The sequence below is a fragment of the Penicillium expansum genome, assembly GCF_000769745.1.
Source record: "Penicillium expansum strain MD-8 chromosome Unknown contig106, whole genome shotgun sequence".
NCBI lineage: Eukaryota > Fungi > Ascomycota > Eurotiomycetes > Eurotiales > Aspergillaceae > Penicillium > Penicillium expansum.
The window spans coordinates 201458-219186 of NW_015971230.1; the positions used below are offsets into that span (position 1 = coordinate 201458).

The 17729-nt window shown below is 46.0% G+C and overlaps 6 protein-coding genes across 6 annotated transcripts; 4 read left to right on the forward strand and 2 right to left on the reverse strand.

Moving 5' to 3' along the window:
- Nucleotides 1-2983: 2983 nt before the first annotated feature.
- On the forward strand, nucleotides 2984-3916 carry PEX2_034850 (uncharacterized protein; the record flags this gene model as incomplete). The annotated part of the gene is made up of 1 exon (XM_016740760.1): nucleotides 2984-3916. One exon carries the CDS (start codon nucleotides 2984-2986, stop codon nucleotides 3914-3916), a length of 933 nt encoding a protein of 310 aa, XP_016601373.1.
- A 2194-nt stretch (nucleotides 3917-6110) lies between these two features.
- Nucleotides 6111-6707, forward strand: PEX2_034860 (uncharacterized protein; the record flags this gene model as incomplete). Its single annotated transcript, XM_016740761.1, has 1 exon — nucleotides 6111-6707. The coding sequence occupies one exon, from the start codon at nucleotides 6111-6113 to the stop codon at nucleotides 6705-6707; it is 597 nt and encodes a 198-aa protein (XP_016601374.1).
- A 674-nt stretch (nucleotides 6708-7381) lies between these two features.
- Nucleotides 7382-8668, reverse strand: PEX2_034870 (Major facilitator superfamily domain, general substrate transporter; the record flags this gene model as incomplete). The annotated part of the gene is made up of 1 exon (XM_016740762.1): nucleotides 7382-8668. The coding sequence occupies one exon, from the start codon at nucleotides 8666-8668 to the stop codon at nucleotides 7382-7384; it is 1287 nt and encodes a 428-aa protein (XP_016601375.1).
- Nucleotides 8669-9822: 1154 nt separating this feature from the next.
- Nucleotides 9823-10307, reverse strand: PEX2_034880 (uncharacterized protein; the record flags this gene model as incomplete). Its single annotated transcript, XM_016740763.1, has 2 exons — nucleotides 9823-10102; nucleotides 10213-10307. 2 exons carry the CDS (start codon nucleotides 10305-10307, stop codon nucleotides 9823-9825), a joined length of 375 nt encoding a protein of 124 aa, XP_016601376.1.
- Nucleotides 10308-12152: 1845 nt separating this feature from the next.
- PEX2_034890 (sucrase/ferredoxin-like domain-containing protein) lies at nucleotides 12153-13075 on the forward strand (the record flags this gene model as incomplete). The annotated part of the gene is made up of 2 exons (XM_016740764.1): nucleotides 12153-12440; nucleotides 12500-13075. 2 exons carry the CDS (start codon nucleotides 12153-12155, stop codon nucleotides 13073-13075), a joined length of 864 nt encoding a protein of 287 aa, XP_016601377.1.
- Nucleotides 13076-15841: 2766 nt separating this feature from the next.
- Nucleotides 15842-17290, forward strand: PEX2_034900 (asparaginase; the record flags this gene model as incomplete). The annotated part of the gene is made up of 6 exons (XM_016740765.1): nucleotides 15842-15979; nucleotides 16044-16325; nucleotides 16385-16760; nucleotides 16819-16867; nucleotides 16922-17071; nucleotides 17128-17290. 6 exons carry the CDS (start codon nucleotides 15842-15844, stop codon nucleotides 17288-17290), a joined length of 1158 nt encoding a protein of 385 aa, XP_016601378.1.
- Between the last annotated feature and the right edge of the window lie 439 nt (nucleotides 17291-17729).

Sequence of the window (17729 nt, forward strand, 5' to 3'; positions counted from 1 at the left end):
GATTACATAATAATTTCTGTTATCCTTGCTGAGGTGGAACATTGTGCTTTTTAATTCCATTTCCTTTGCATATTTGATAAGAGTAATTCAGCATGAAAAACCTTTAATTTCCTGTAACTGTCTTGAATTGCTGTTTCACCATCCTGCCTATGTCTTTGACTCTTGGTAAACGGTCTTACTCTGAGTGAGTCCAAGTTGAAACCAGCTTTTTGTTGATGAACTTGCGGCTTTGAAGAATAAGAATCACTGCAGTTCCATGATGATCTATATGCAAGGAATTCTAAGGCGCCCCGTCTGGTCGAATAGACGTTGCTTTGTTGGGTTGGGAAGTTCTAGACACTGGATGGAACAAGTTCTCCGTTGTCTCAATTCTGCAGGTTTCTTTGTAGAATGAGCTCTCCATCACGATGTCTCGGCCTCGTTTGGTCTATAAAAATCTCTGGAGTCCATTTTCCAATGCTTATGGTCAAACTTGATCAACCTATATCAGAACATATCAGTATCAATCTGCAAAGCAACTTTCACGCCTTGAATTCACCATGAGCAGCATAAGCGAGCCATCTCAATTCTTCGGCATTCATGCCGAGGCAAATCAACGCCTCAGACGTTCATCTCGCATCGCAAACCGAAAGGCCAGGGAAGCCGAACAAGAAGCGTGGAGTACGTGTGGCGAGCCCAGCCAGTCCGCTTCCTCCCACACAGACCCAGTTCTGAGGCATGCCAATTTCAGGTGTGACGGAACCTTATGCAAACACTGCAGTCTAGCTATTGATCAGTGCGTCGAGGTATTATCATTTTACAAGACCAACTTTTGAAATTTCTGGATAATCACTAATTAGTTTTAGATGCTTTGCCAGTTCCATACTTCCGTTGACGACGCACTGAAGCTGCCTGGAGGTCAATGCAAAGATGAGATTCGCTGGATTCTCCAAGCGAATAACGAGTGGATCCATGGTTTGAAAAGGCAGCAGAACCGAGAGGGCTGATATGTCTGACGAGGGGTATGTTTGAGGAGACTTTTGAGGAGATGCAAATGTCTTTTTTATCAATCGTTTGGGGGTATTACCCAGTGTGATAGAACTTGCTCGTCAATATATATGGATTTTCAGATGAGGACTGATATACGCCGATTTAAAACCTGTCATAGCTAGAGTGTAATTGAATAAGAATGATCGGCCGCATCAGCGGCCTCTTTACTCGGTGATCTAATTTATACATATATTTGTAAAAGATAAAAGAGCTGTTATGTTTCAGGGCTTTTCTACAATTCTGTTTGGATGTCCTTTTTTTGATATTCTGCATCTTATTGGTTTTTTAGCTAGATGAATATGGGAAAACAGGCGAGTAGTACGAGTATTGTTCAATTCGTGACTGGAGTGATAATTGAATGGATGGTAAAATAAACTAAGAATAAAGGCTGTATCGGCTACCTAGCAATCACAAGGCACGATACCTCTGGAGCTTGGTGACTCCATCTCTCGGGATGATTAGTCTTGTTCAATCGGAGATGTAAAGACAAAGCAAATATATGAGAACAGAATAGGTCAGATATCTGGCACCGGGCGAACGCGCACATGGTAACACCGGTGACGTTCTGGATGTCGTTCTGGATGTCGTTCTGGATGTCGGCTATCAAGGTCATTGTCCCAGTTGAATGACATTCATTACCAACTTTCAGTTTCCCCACGAGCTATCTCTTTGAAATAGCACATCCACATCTCCCATGTCAAAGAGCGCAAGGATTTTATGCAGATCCCGGGCTGCTGTGATAGATAGGCTCGTGCTTGTTTTGTGGATGTTAACAATAACAGTGACAGGTAGCTCTTCTATGCCGTATCTCCAGCATTCCAAGGAGGTCTACTCGCGAATATCACAGTGTGACAAAATGTATTCCACAATTGAGGGCCACTTCGGAGAGATCGGATGCGAACTGCCCACAGAGGAGCAATAGATCCCCCTATGTAGCCTTTCTTCGATTAACTCAACGGAGATTCCGGGAATATCCCCTTCGAGCTCCAAATAAATACGACCTATAGCAATATACCAGATGTCAGGGTTAGCTTATCTGGCATCACAATAAGGATAGTAGGGATAGGCTCTGGTTCCCGGTCAACCTTGGAACGGCGCCCAATCAGCGTAACAAAGATAAATTCAAGTGGGAATTCTTTTAGAATATGTGCTGTATGGTCTTTCAATTTTGAAGAAAGGCTGGCATTTATACCAGGAGCCCTCCCAGTGCTTAAAGCTGGGAGTGAGCACAGTATAGGGCCTCCAACACGGTGGGATGACTTGAGGAAGCCGTGTATATCCACAGAAATTGAACTAAATGGAGATGGCGTTGCCGACGTTGAAAAATAGCTCAGTGCATGAGCACTGGCCTTCTGAAAGGTAGTGGATGCGGCCGTGGACAGCATTTGTTTCGCGCTAGGTGATAGCAAGGTGGGAGAAAAGTGGGATTGCTAAGGTAAGGCGATGTGATAAGTTGAGAGAGAAGTGGGAGAGAACGATAGCAAAGTAAGAGGTCTAGAGTGAAGTGAGAACAGGCGCGGCCTGTCCGAAATAGGCATCGGCGCAGATGGTTGGAATACCCAGGGCTCAGCATTTGAGGTAATATTAGAATCCTTTAATATTTCACGTAGCATTTTCCATTTAAGAAGCCGCTCATCCCAAAAAGGGTTGGACGCATTGAAACCCGGGTATAAAGTGTGTGTAAGTACTTGGAAGGGAACATCAATTGGTGGCCATGGAACTTCATGACTACTCCCGTGATTATGTATCATATTTGATCTTCATAGTCACCAACTTCCTTTCAATCCCATCACCTATCTATACTAGCCCGAAACTACCGAGCCTATCATAATTCTTGGCCGAGGCTACAGCCCCCAGCAGAGCCTCAAAAAGTGGGGTATACACAACTCAGCCCCCAACACCCCAAAAAAAAGCATTTAAAACATTACCAGCTGATGAGGCCACAATATCAACAATGACCGTACCGAACATCTCAGATAGCTTCCTCCGGGGTCCAGCCCCAAACGCAGCCCTCCACAAACTCGATTTCGAGCGCACATCCCCACCGATCCCCGAATACAAAGGCCACTTCGCCGCTATAGTGGACAACTTCATGACCGAAGCCGAATGCAAAGAGCTCGTTCGTCTAGCAGAAGAATCAACAAGAAGTCAACTCCCTGACTCAACCCTCTCGCCCCCCGTATGGGAACATGCAATGGTCAACGCCGGCGGCGGCAGACAAGTAATGTCCATTGACACACGGAAGAGCGGACGGATCATATTGGATTCACCCGATCTTGCAACCAGAATCTTGGACCGAATGATGCCTTTCATGCGCGAATGCGAACTCGACCGCGTCCAGAGAAAGCCCCTAGTTACGGGTCTTGGGCCAGCTAAACGGGGTGAAGTGCTCTGTCTCAGTCGGCTGAATGAGCGTCTTCGGTTCCTGCGTTATGAGGGGGGTGATTATTTCCGGCATCATTGCGACGGGTGTTTTGTTACACCTGATGGGCTAGAGAAGTCGCTTTACACTATTCACTTGTATTTGAATGGAGAAGGGGAACAGGATATGGAGGAGTTGCTTCCTCATATTGAGCGGGCGGAGAATACTAACTTGCTGTTTGCAAAGAATTGGGAGATTAATCTTGCTGAAGTCGAGTCGGAGGAAGCTGAAGTTGATGATGGGAGTTGTACTTCGGCTACAGAGTCTTTGGAGAAGAACGAAGCTCTTCTAGGTGGTGCAACCTCATTTATGGCTGGGCTCAACTGGAGGGAATCGCTTCGGGTCTTTCCAAAGACGGGATCTGTTCTGATCTTCCAGCAAAGAAACTTGTTCCATGGTGGAGATGATGTGTTTAGAGGTGTCAAGTACACCCTGCGGACGGATGTCATGTATACCACCGAGTAAAGAAGAAGTGAGGCCCATTCAATATCCCATTTTGCCCTCTACCTTTGGACTTCGTCACCGAGCAAGACACGTTTCAATCTCAAGCTAGACTTTCCTGTGATTGTATATAATTATGGTGTTGGTATCATGACCTATTGTCCCCGACAGGGCTCAGCTCGGCTCTAGCCTTTGCATGATTCCATACTGGTAAACTGGTCTTCCACTTAGGGGACCACAGCATGAGCTCATGCCCATATACATCCATTCCCATGGAGGAAGTGGATATCTAGCCCAGTCTCTTGCAAACATATTCCCCGCGACCTCTCAATAATCCCGCCACAATAAGAGATGAAGCTTCCTCTATTTGAGTACTTTCCATGTGCACTTCGGTTTCAAGGACCCCGATGGATGGCTCATTCACCATGAAGTCGAGGTCGACTGCAACCCCATAATCACAACGAGCGCCATCCACCTCTTGAGGCGACCGTTCCAACCGGACGTGTCAACGGATCACCCACTTCCCCATCCCATCTCACCATGTCATCCATTCAAGAAGATCCTTCGATCAACACGAATGTGATCGCACTTGGAAGGTACAATCTCTGCCCGGGTATTCCGCGGACCGAGAGTACGGGTAGATCGCTGACTAGGTTTACCTACTGCCTTTCAGCCCCCATAGCTAGTGAACCATGGATCATCATCAAGATCAAATTTGCCACGGGCTCTGAAACGGTTCAAACTGCTTTTACGAAAGAAACGTTGATAGGGATCGGAGGCCAAAAGATGTTTATTGGATGAGGACACATATGGTTGTGGTAAGAGTATTGCCTAGGTGGATATACTTTATAAATAGTCCGCATACCGCCTTCCTAACCAGGCAAGTGCGTTGTGCATTCCAACCTTGGAAGGTCACCAACGCGGTAAAACCCGACTCCACCACTATCAGCAACGCTCTTGTCCACCTCCTTCGGTACGCAGTGGATAATTTAGGTCGAGGATTTCTGGGGGAAATTGGAAAGAGGCAGTCGGATCTGGGCCATGGCTAGCTGAATGCAATACGTCATGTGAATCAATATTTCAAGAAACGCGCCCTTCAAGGCTTCCGGCCTGATAACCCAGAAAAAAACCGCAAACCCTCACGGCCTCAAAGCACATTCAACGGAAATAGCAACCAATACAAAAGTATTAAACTCACTTCTATATTTGAGCAACGAACGAAAAGCTACCGACGAGGGGGTCACTGCCTACAAAATACGAAAGAGCGGGGGCAAAGGACCATTGAATCTGTGGATACTGCAGCCCCCAGATTACTTGAGATCTGTTCATCTTCGATGCCTACCGAACAATAAATCGAAGGCTCATCTGCAATATCCTATGAGTAGTCTTGGAGAATTTCGAGGCTGTGGTGTGGCAAAGAGAAGAAAAAAAGAAGACTGGTCATAAGCTGAACCGCTCTGGTTGGGCCTCAACCCTCCAGAACAGAGATGAGGGGGCCTGGCGGAGTTCGGCTTCTCAAAAGCGAGTTACTCATCAATTAATGTCCACTAAACCTAGGTAAAAATGTATCTAAATACAGTTCTAACCATTTAATATTGTCCCGGATATGGAATGCGGTCCGGGGAAGGCGGTATGTGGGCTATTCATGAAGGATGTCCTAGACAATGTTCCAAGGTTATTACCAAGACAGTGTCCTCATCCAATGAACATCCGCCTCAGGCCCCAATTCCACATCTATCATTCTTCCTTTGCACCATTCCAAGGTTCCTGAGGGTGGCGTGAAAATCGTGGGGTCCGTAACCGGGGTTACAGGGTTCTGAAAATAATATCAGCCCTTGAAGGTCAGGCCATACAATATTCAACACTTCGTATAAGCGGATATGGCACAGGGTCATCGATCGGTGATCGACAGCCGGTCTGACCACACTTGCGGGGTGAACCTGGAGCTACACTAACAGCTGATTGGTTGGGTTTTCAAGATGTCTTGGATAAAAACGGAATTTATGTTGGCAGCCATGTGGAGAAATACAAAAGATGTAACAGAGAAGAATGCACAAATCATAGCTGGTAGGGCTGTCTCACTTCTACGTACGGAGTACTCCGTAGACCGCACATAATTAAGACACTGTTGTGGAGTAACGTATTCCAGGAGTTACCTGACTTGACGTTACATCCGTGGATCTTGGTTGTTTATTCTATTTCGAGCTTGACGAAACAAATGAATGTCACCTGCAATGAGCTCAAACTTGATATCACATATGGAAGGAAAGACTTAAATAGCTTCATTTCTCCCAGGCTTTCCTCTTCATTCTCATCAACATACCTCAAAACCAAACAATCCAACCAACTTCTCAACCTTTCCATCACCATCATGCAGCTCACTCAGCTCCTCCTCGCTACCGGCCTCTTGGCCTCCTCAGCCTTCGCTGCCCCCGCCGACACTTCTGCTAAGTCCATGATGGCCAACAGCCCTCAGTGGACCCTCCAAAACACCAAGCGTGTATGCAACGCCGCGGACACTTCCTGCACCTGGACATTCGGCATCTACCCCGGCGCTGGCAGCGCCACTCCCTGCACCTATGTTGTTGGGGGCAGCCCTGCCTCCCGTGCCAACGGCGGCCCCGCCACCTGCGGCGGATACACCGTCACTTCCGGCTGGAGCGGCCAGTTCGGTGAGGGGAATGGCTTCACTACTCTCTCTGTTGTCGACAACGGATCGCGCCAGATTATCTGGCCTGCTTACACCGATAAGCAGCTTGCTGGTGGTGTGGTTGTCAAACCCGACCAGAGCTACGCCCCTGCTGCTCTCCCTTGAACATGAAATGATGCATCGGACTATGAGCTGAACATTGTGTATACCAACCACTTTCCTTAATGACAATCAATGACAAGCGATTTAACATGCTGTATCTGTTCTCACATATATCTCATACTTTGGATCGGCTGTAGAAAATAGGATACAGCGTAGCACATAAACGTTGCTGACGAAATTTAGGGAGAATAAGCTTGCTTTTCATACTTAAGCTCTGCTATATAAGATAGAGAGGAAATTTAGCACATTACGTTGTTTTTGACTAAATTCATCGAGAACTACTTGGCTATAATAAGAGTGGCGTCCGATTTGAATGTTTGCTGAGCGGTTTCAGGCCCCTCATAACATTACGATATAGTCAGATATATCATTATTTATCCCGCTCTTTCTTCCTCTCTTTCCGTCCAAACCTCCCTTTGTAAAAACGATTATTTTGGTAGATCACTTACTGTGTAGTATTCATTTTCTAGAGGGCGCAGGTTTCTTTTCTACTAGCTAGGACCACTAGTGACATTCCTCTGAGGTCGAGTATACAGTACAGGTACATCTAATGGAAATTTAGATCTTAGTGTTGATTTGCATTAATATTAAATCCCATGGTCAAGGGTATATAACATCCGCCCCAAATTCCAGCAAACCGATTTCACTTTTATTATTCTCATGGCCAACCCCCATTATCAAGCCTTGATATTCAGCTTTGGCCCATACTTGAAGACCCTAATTGCCGCGTAGCCTAGTCCCGACACGCAGGTAGGAACGCCACCGAACACCCACAAACCATGCCAGTCAAGCGATGCTCCACCGTTCCTGAGAATTGCACCACTGCTAGGACCACTAGCCAGCACACCCAGTGCGATAATTGCGTACCCCATGCCAACACGGGTGCCTAACTTCGACTTGTCCGCCGTCAGAATGGCCAGACACATAGGCGGCAGTCCGATCAGCGCGCCACTCATGAAGCCAGATAGCACTGCCATAACAATGACTGCAGCTTTTGAATGCACTGCCATCATGCAGAGCATCAACAACCCCGAGGATAGGGCAGCGGGAACGAGAAGGTTAAAGGGGCCAAAACGGTCGGCGAGCTTGTTCGGGATTGTACGACCAAAGACCGAAGCTGCGTTGAAGATGGGTACCAAGTAGAAGGCTAGACTGCTATCTGTGATGCGAGTTGCCTCTGCGAAGAAGGAGAGGTAAAACAGAATAACAAACAGCCCCATGTAAGCAATGAGCGAGGTGAACACGAAAGCCAGGTAAGCCGGGTCCTTGAACGCGGTGGGGTCGATCATGGCGCGCACCTTGGGTGGCTGCACACGCAGACGCATGATGCTAATTGGAACGAGAAGTGTGCCCATTGCAATGAATCCGATAACGCGCACTGCCCAGGGGAAGCCGATTTGGTCGATGAGTCGGTACAGAACGATGGGGTAGATGATACCGCCAAGTGCGGACCCTGAAGCGGCTGCGCCCATTGCAGCACCCATCTTAGTCGTGAAGTATTGAGGAATGATGGCGACACATGGAACAAATAGGCAACCTGTTCCGATTCCGACGACGAATCCTTGCGCCAACACAACCTGCCAGAATTCGGAGCACAGACTCAGCATCATGTGTCCGAAAACAACCATGAGAGAGCCCACAATGAGAAGTGTTCGGAGGTAACCGCGGTCATAGATTGGTCCGACAAAAAGTCCAACAAATAACAGCAAGAATGCGGCAATTGAGCCCACCCAGGAGATCTCGGACGAGCTCGAGTGGAAGAGAGCCCCGGACTCATAGTAGGTTTGGTACGCGCCAAAAGTGTTTGAGATTCCCCAGGTATTGAAGTAAAGAAAGAAACTACCCAGTACATTGAGCCATGCTAAAGTACCGCCGTTCGGTGGTGGAGATGGCCCCCCGGCGGGCTTTTCTATAGATTCTTGGGGGAGAGCAAACTCCTCGCTGGTCTTGTCGGTCATGTTCATTTTTCGCAGTGATATTGATCAGAGATGAATTGAAGATATAGATGAAAGGTAAATTTCATCTGGAAAATCCTTTTTATACTTCATCATTGAGCCTCCTAATATGTTAAATCCATTGGGAAATTCCCGGAGATTAACCCCATTGGGCTTTGTCTCGGGGTTACCACACGAACACCATCAGTTCAACCGCCAAGGACTGGCCGCTCGACAAACCTACCATCGCCTGTGGATATCGGAAAGACTCTCCTCGTACGTAATCTAGTAGATTTTTTTCCCGAAGAGCTCGATCAATGGGCACTTTTTGACCTCGACGAATATCCTGTGTCAAAATACAGCGAATAGCCAATATGTTCCGTTGGGGATGCAGCGCACGCATCCACACCACACCATGGGGCCTGGGCATCATTTGGAGTGGAATATGTATTGTGTCTGTGTACGATGATTGTTAATCATGCTTGACACCAAAAGCCACCGCAGACATTGGGGGTAGAGTTTTGATCGTATTGACAATTGCTGTGGGAGAATGGAAAAATGCCCTGGCCATTCAAGGAACAGAAGATGGAGTCCAGCATGGAACACAAACAAAAAAGGGAAACAGGTGTGATTAGCTGAGTCACCTGCAATCGGTACACAGCGGCGAAGCAATAGAGGAATATTGGCTCGAAAGCGGTATATAGACCATAAAGAATAGTGAGGTCTTACACACGAATCCTCTATGAGGGACCGCAATGATATAAACTAGTAGCCTGTCCAATTTGGCTAGTGTGGAGCATTTTAGTGAGGTGAGCTGCATTGTAATTAGCTGCTCTCTTAGTGGACCGGGCTGCTCAAGTGACGCTGACCTGAGTACCTGAGTACATATAGTGATCAAGTCAGAGCACTTTCTTCGGGGATCAGGCTGATTAGCTGATGCTCAGTGAGCGCAGCCGATGTACATGTAGCAAAAACACGAAAAATCCTATTTCCAAGGCTCGAAAAGAATTCTAGATCTACAGGCTAAGAAGCATTTTTCTCAGGTATGGAAATTCCATTGTTTTCTAGTTCTTTTTAATCACCGTGGTAAATAAAAACGCCAAAAATGAGATTACATTATAGAGCACCTCCTAGTGTACACCTGGGCACTTGCCACTTTGAACTAAAAGCAAAATATACGGTCATTAATTCGCCTTCCATAAGCTCTTCACATCCTTTTTGACTGGCTTGAGAAGACCTTTAATCTCCGTCTTAAGGGCCTTCTTGTCTTCCTTGGACCACATCCCACTCCGCTTCGCGGCTCTGAGATCCCGGACGTGGCCTGTGAGTAGAGTCGAAATATTCTCCACCGTGCACTTGGTACACTTCTTCTCATCAGCGATATCATTCAATGCTGCTGCTAGTGTGCGTATGATATCTTTTGCCTGCGGCTTCTGCAATTCGAGATCGAGAAGTGGGACCTGGCTGGGTCCGTGGGTTAAGCAATCCACCTTGGGGCTTGTACTAATCGGGCTTTGATTAACACCTGCCGCGTTCCAACTCAATATAGAGTTGTGGGGTTCCCAAATACTTACTGTTTTTGTTCTTGTTTCTCGGCATTTTCCAACTCGACTGGGTCGATGGAGGTGTAGGACGGGGCTTTGGAGTCGTCGGTCTCGAATTCGGTCATGATGTTTGTATGTTGACGGTGAGGAGTGTAGTGTAGTGAATAGTAGTTTCTGAAGAAAGAGCTTCTGATTTTGTTGGTTCTTAAAATACTAGCCAGCTAGTATTTATATCTACACCTCGCCGCATGCTGTTGCCAGATTATCGAAATGGGAAAATCCGATATATCCGACGATTACTAGATTGGGTGGCTCAGCCGAGGGAAATGGCTGATCGGGCTCGGGATTTCTTTTGCTGCTCTTCAATTCACGGAATTTCCGCTTTTGGCTTTTGGTGAGATTATGACGACCGATGCTTTGGTGTGATTGAACACTTTGTCTTACGCGGAAGGTCTAGGTGTAGCTGTAAGGTTGAGCTGTATATCTAAAATGAACATCGTTGTTGAGACCTCAACAGTAGCACGCTTGACAAAATATTGACTAAATCAGAGGAAGATAGGTCATACAATGTCTCAGCTGATCTTGAACCTTGTACTCCTACTAGTATTTTCGTCACATTGTAACATTTATGCATACCGCCACAAACGGCGAATCTTCCTGTCTAACCCCGTCTAAAATCAACGGCAGTTTGTTATCTCGATTATTTTGCTGTCATGCAATGATATAATTAGTATCTCAGCCACCCATATATGAATAAAAACACCATGGACGAAGCATCTCTCCCCACTCCCACGCGCTCCCGCTCCCGCTCCGAGATCACTTCAAATTGCAGATCATCCGCAGCCAAATAGCCGCCTTCAACCCACCCATATCCATACCTTTTTACGCAGTTTGCTGGACTTCAAAATGCAACATTCCCGTGAGGATATTAGCAGCTTGTCTCACCTTGAAACCCCCCAGTTGTGACAATCTACGACTGACTGTGGATTCGCTCTGCTGCCTTGCAAGCCCTGTTGGTTGAGTAATAACAGCAGATGTCAGGCTTGTATAGATGAGAATAGACAGCAACCAGCACCCTTTGACAGTATTTGAGTTACATGTCAATCCTAAGGTTTAGCTTCATTTCTTCACATCATTCAAATGAAAGCCCGGATGAAGATACACTATCGGGGGTAGCCACTCACGATGTACTTTGTCATATTTGGGGAACGCCAATTGATTCGGTATACTCCGTATTCACCGTCATACTATGAATGTACTATATTTCAAGGGCTTACCTGGTTCTATTACAGGAATAAAGGGGTACCTGCATTGCTGTCATTCGCGTTAGGGTGTCTGTTATTGGCTAGCACCATCCCCGGAGATACAAAATAAAGTAAAACTCGGTCTTTCGGTCTTTCGGCATATTTACCAATTGGGATCTTAAATCCGAGCCCCGTCACTGCCTGATCGAGATGTGTCAAAATATTGAAATCTGTTGGAAATCACCGGTACAGCAATGTATGTTTCAAAATGACAGATGTGTATGACTCTAACTAACTAAAATGACAAGAATCCCCCATTTGACAATTTGCTGGGGCATAACTGACTAAGCTTAATATGCAATTTGTATGGGGCCCACTATCATAGCGGTCCATGTATTTTCCGAGGTGTTGAATACTCGGGTTCCCAGTCATGTATTGTAACATAGCTTTCGACAAAATCTCAAACGAAATGATTGATTGACGTCCTGAGGTGAGAAATGAAAGGAGCCTAGTGGCAGATAGCTGCGCTCCTCTCTTCTCTCCCATCCTCACTCTCGCTCTTTCGTTTCCTCGCCGTCTCTTTTCATAGGAATGCAGCTCTATTTCGCTGTTCACTGCCATACCCCCAAGACAATAACTTTATCGTTATAACACGGATACACTTTCACAATTCTCAACTCTTCGACTCTCTCTGCTTTATTAAAAAAAGGCTTGAGTGCACCCATCATGTTTCGCTCACTGCTGGCGATCACTGGCAGACGTCCGAAATACATCTTTCCTGAAGTTGACCCGAAAGTCGACGGAGATGACTGCCGCACCGACTGCAATGACTGCACCGTAAAATGTCCTTCAAACGTCAAGATTGACACTACTCTCCCGATGTACGGTTTTATCAAAGAGTTCCACGCGCACATACTCGTTGCAACGGGAAAATCAGATTGGATTCGAAAGGTCGAACAAGAGGATGGGAGCTTGATGGAAGCGTTTAAATCGGACTCTAAGTCCAAGCACGGTGTTTGTTTATTTGATTCGACGGTAGAACCTTGGAATTATGCTAACTACGTGTGAAAAAGCGTCTCATGATCTCCGCATCCAACCTCACTCCACCGGGTGGAGATTTGCCTAATAGCTCCAAGACAACAGTCCTCCTGTTACCATCATTTACCTTTGTTGATGATGTTTCTTACTCAGACGCCCAGCACGTGGTGGAAACTTTCATTGACGTACCATCGGGTATTCCAACTCAGTCCATTAGCAGTCCCCGATTGAGTTCTCGGCCATGTCCACACGACTACGTAGTCCTGCTTTGCTCGCACAAGCGGCGTGATGCGCGCTGTGGAATTACGGCACCGTTGATCAAAAAGGAGATGGAGCGACATCTACGCGGACGTGATCTTTACCGAGATATGGATGATGAGCGACCTGGTGGTGTGGGGGTTTATTTCGTCTCCCATGTTGGGGGACACAAGTTCTCTGCAAATGTATTGATTTATCGGAAGAAAGAACAACAAATGATCTGGTTGGCTAGGGTCAAGCCGGAGCATTGTGAAGGAATTGTGAATTACACAATCCTGGAAGGAAAGGTTGTTCATCCTGATTCGCAACTTAGAGGGGGATTTGATAGGGCTAAGGGGTTGACAAGCTGGTGATGTCGAAGCAACCGAGAATTTACAGTGCTGGTGTTCAGGCTATATTGATTGGCATACAGTGTTTATCACACAATCTGTACATTCCAATCCTTCAGAGCCGCTACGTAATATCCTGGTAAAGCGGTCTATCAATTTTATCGGCTAAAACCTGACGACCTGAAAGACCTCTGAACTTCCAAAGATAGATACTTTGCTGATTAAGGTCTCTGTTATAGTTAATCACCCAGCTGAAAATCAAGCGCATCCAGGCAGAAACCACCCAAAAACATTCAATCTGGCCCTGGCCGCTACAATGTATTCCCTTTCCCGGGGCCATGTGAGCCATCAAAACCGACGCATTGGAAAAATGCGAGTTAAATTGTGCGCGAAGGTCCGAAGGCATGAATCTAGGCACCTTGACAGCCACAGATTACTCGAGGAGTTGGCTCTGAATGTCGTGGTTATCATTTCTCAACCCCTGGAGCGTAGACACTGAACACCCACGGTCATCAGATGTTTGACAAACAATTTATACCCCCGGCTGAATGACCTAAGATCTAGTCAATGGAGCTGTCAGGCATGACCCAAGGTCTGGCTTTACACCATACCCCTGTCCCGAATTACAATATCAATCCGTTGCACCCCCGAATGCATCAATTGGTGTTTCATTGCATTGCAAGCTTAGAGACCCTTCTTCATCTTTACTGGCTTTTCAACGCCTTCAGTACTTCTATTACATTTTATGATGAATTCTGTTTCTATTACTAAACCCATGAATGGCGTCCAGATAAAGACTCTTGGCGGACCTGAAGTCTTACAATACAAGACTGACTTACCAGTCCCTGTTCTTAGCAATGGCGAGGTCTTGGTCAATAATGATTTCATCGGCATTAGCTACGTCAATCTGTTCGTTACTCTTTTCCCGTGCTTTTATATTCACACTTAAATGCCCTAACCTGTTACTAGATATTGGCGGATCGGAATGATGGGAGTCGCCCTAGGCGGGATCCCCCGTCGCGAAGCGGAAGAAACTGTTGTCTCAGTCGGTCCTGGAAGCGTCGGTACTACTTAGTCTGGCGCAAACTACATTCAGCAACGGCTTTCAAACTCTCATCGCCTAGTATGCACCTTCGGTCAATGCTCAAAGCATCACTGATGCTGGGATACTGGATTCCGACAGGTCATTACCCGGAACAGACCTTGCAAGCGTATTTGTCACTTACACCAAGGAAATTGTTCATATTTTCTCTATTTTCGCGATGGCGATAGGCTAGAAGAATTCAAAAAAAGGTATCAAAGCCTAGAACTTGTACTGAGCTTTTTCTTCGCACCCGTCGCCAAACAGTTACTGTATCCCAGTGGTTTGAGATAATGTGATAGTTTGAAATCGACTTGTGATAATATCAGAAAGAGTGAAGGAAGTGCGGGAGGTAGTTATGGTAGTATGAAGCGACCCAATTAAGTTGTCTATGCCCACTTAACTTACGAACATTTCATATAAAACCTAAAACTATGTGAAAATGTTAGCCGAGGGGGTTTATTACTTCATTCTAGTCCAGCTTGACGGGTGATTGGCTATATGATGTACGTTCCTGGTAAACCTCACCCCCAAATAAGTCTCCGCTGCGGAGTAATAACTTGGCATCGGCCGAAGATTGTCAGCAACTCCGCAAACTCCGACACATTTTGGGGTTGATTTGGTTGATTTTGAAAGAAAAAAGGGCAAAGATGACCGAAGAAAAATTTCCTCTATTGCTTGAGCCGATTTCATTCTTCATAACCATGGTTTGTCACTATAGCCATAATTAATACTCATCTTGATTATCGCGACTGGTTGTCACTACAGGCCTAACACAATCACCTAAGGAGTCAAATCTATTGATTTTACGCTGAATTGGAGCTAAGAGGCTGGAAATTGAGCTTAGTATGCAATATTGCATACCTATCCCTCAAAGCTTCAACATTCTAAGTACTAGTGCTAAAACTGGCCCCACCAACTACTCGGGGAATCAAAAAGAGTACTCCGTATTAAAGAAGGCATAGTGCCGAATGGCGTACCTTAAGGGCCACAAATTGGAGCAACTAAACTTCAAGTTACCCCAAAGATAAGGTTGGCTCAGTGATAACCATAGCTCTCAATACTGCACAAGTTCGATTCCCCTTCATTCAAGGATTTCTGAAACTGAACCTCCAGTACTTGGGTCATTCTTTGTAGTAGCTTAGGTTAGAGTTGCAAATACATACCGATGAGATCGAAGCTACTTTTTAGACTGACGCTTTGGTGTATCATATTCAATTAATGAATTTATTCCACTGGTAGATATTTGGTTCGTCCCATAGTTTAACTTTTTGAATGTTGTTTGTACCATGCATTATCATTCCATCCAATACGTAATTAGTCGCTTTATGAATAGCTCCAAGGATAGTTAATGATAAGCTTCAAGTTCGTTGCTAGCATTTTACCATGGTTCAATTCTATCCATATAGTTCAAGGTGGCTTGACTATACACTATCCTTAGAAAGCATATTCACGAGTCTGTATACATTTATTTGATAGTGTGGTCCTTATCTTTCATTGGAAATCAAGATTCAACGTTAAATGGAATAGATAGATAGCTGTAGGTCTACTTCCTGTTACATAATTTGGGGAGCCAATCTGAGAATCTTTGCCTTGCCAAGTAGGTACCTGGATACGAAAACATATAAATACCTGTTGTACCTAGTTCTTGTAGTTTGTATCATTGCTATATCTGGCTGTCTGCTAAGGGCATCATTGGATCCATCATCATGTTCCGCACTCTTGTAGCCACGACACTTCTCACCCACATTGCCGTGGCCTCATCACTTGACGTCAAACAATGGAAGGACCCCAATACCAATTTGACTTGGATCTACAAGGACCCATCCCTGCCAAGAGTCATGCAAGTACCACAAGAACATTTTTCCGTGCAAAATCTCTAATTTTGATCCTAGGCTTTACAATACCGAGGATGGAACAATTCTGTCGGGATCTAGGTATGGAAGATTGGATACGGTCGCCTATGGTGGTGGCACCGGGGGTTTGACTCCAGAGACACTTATCGATAGCGTCCACGAAGTCCTCGACATTGCTCAAATTGCCGTTCGAAACATCAGTGGCACTGGCAGTGCCAATGCCGACTCGGACAGATTTCTGAACATTTCAATGGACGCTCACGAGCGACTCTGCAGCTCGGACTCGGATGTTGTCGGCGCTGTCATGATTCATGGCACTAACACGCTCGCTGAAACTGTACATCTATCCTCGATCAAAAACCCTTCCAGATGATTGCACCAGCTGATTCCATATAGGCATTTGGTGTTGATCTTACCTTGAACTGCTCCAAGCCTTTCGTCGCTACAGGGTCTATGCGGCCAAACTCAGCAATGTCACCCGACGGACCACGCAACTTTTACGACGCAGTGAGGACTGCTATTCACCCGGAGTCGCGTGACCGAGGAGCCTTGATTGCGTTCAACGACCATCTGGTGTCGGCCTTCTACGGAACAAAGACTAACGGCAACACAGTCTCAACTTTCTTCGCTATGGACCAGGGTTACATTGCCCAGGTGATTGCCGGGCAGCCATACTTCTTTTATGGTGCATCTTTACCAAAGGCTCGACACTACTTCAACCCATTTAATCTCACTTACCCTCTTCCCAAGGTGGTGGTTCTTTACGGTCACCGTAAGTGAAAGATGATGCCCCAAAACCTTCGTGTTCTTTGTTAACAGTTGTCAAATAGAGGGCTTTGACGCGAATCTGCTATACGCGGCTGCGGCGGATGGTGCTAAGTAAGTTTCGACCACGAGCTTTTGCCACGCAAGCACTAACACACGTATTTGTAGGGGCATTGTTATTATGGGTGTAGGTCCCGGCGGTCTGAGCACAACCGCTATGCAGGCCGCCGAAGATCTCCTTGGAAAGGGTGTTATCACTGTTGCATCGCTCCGCCCATCCTTTGGCGCAGTGGTTCCCAGCCCCCAGCCTGGAAATACGTAAGTCAACAATTTCCAACCTTCAACAATGACGTCTTGACTAACACAATAGATAGTATCAGTTCCGGCTTCTTGCATGGCGAGCAGTCTCGCATTCAGCTCCAGTTGGCTCTCGCATCGGGCTTCGATTTCAATGAGACTCGCAGGATTTTCGAGGGTGACATTCGGAAAGCTGTGTTCAACTCTGCCACAACCTACTACAACGCCACAAGTATCTAAAATGCAAAAACTAGGCAAGTCTTTTGATCTCATCATTGGAGCATCAAGTTCCATGCTACTAAGGCACGAGGGACGACAATATCAACCGGATAGTCGAAAAATGGTTGAATTGAGCCAATTTTTCCATTGGGGGCTAAAGTAAAGTAGTCCCGAGTCGGACGGTGACGGGAGGTGGTCTTTGAAACATGACATTCGTTAGTTAGGATAACCGAGTCTAGAGCGGAAATAAAGGTTTAAAGCTAAAACTTATATCCACCATGCTAGATAAGCCGAGGGATACCATAGTAGCTTAATAGAGGGTTAAAATAATCACGCTAGGCGCCCTTTGATAATACCAGATCTAGTTATGCATCTGATCTACAACCTACTCTTCTATTCTCTCGAGCAAAGTATGCATCCCTTGCAAGCAATTTGGAGTACACCTACCTTATGTCTCAGG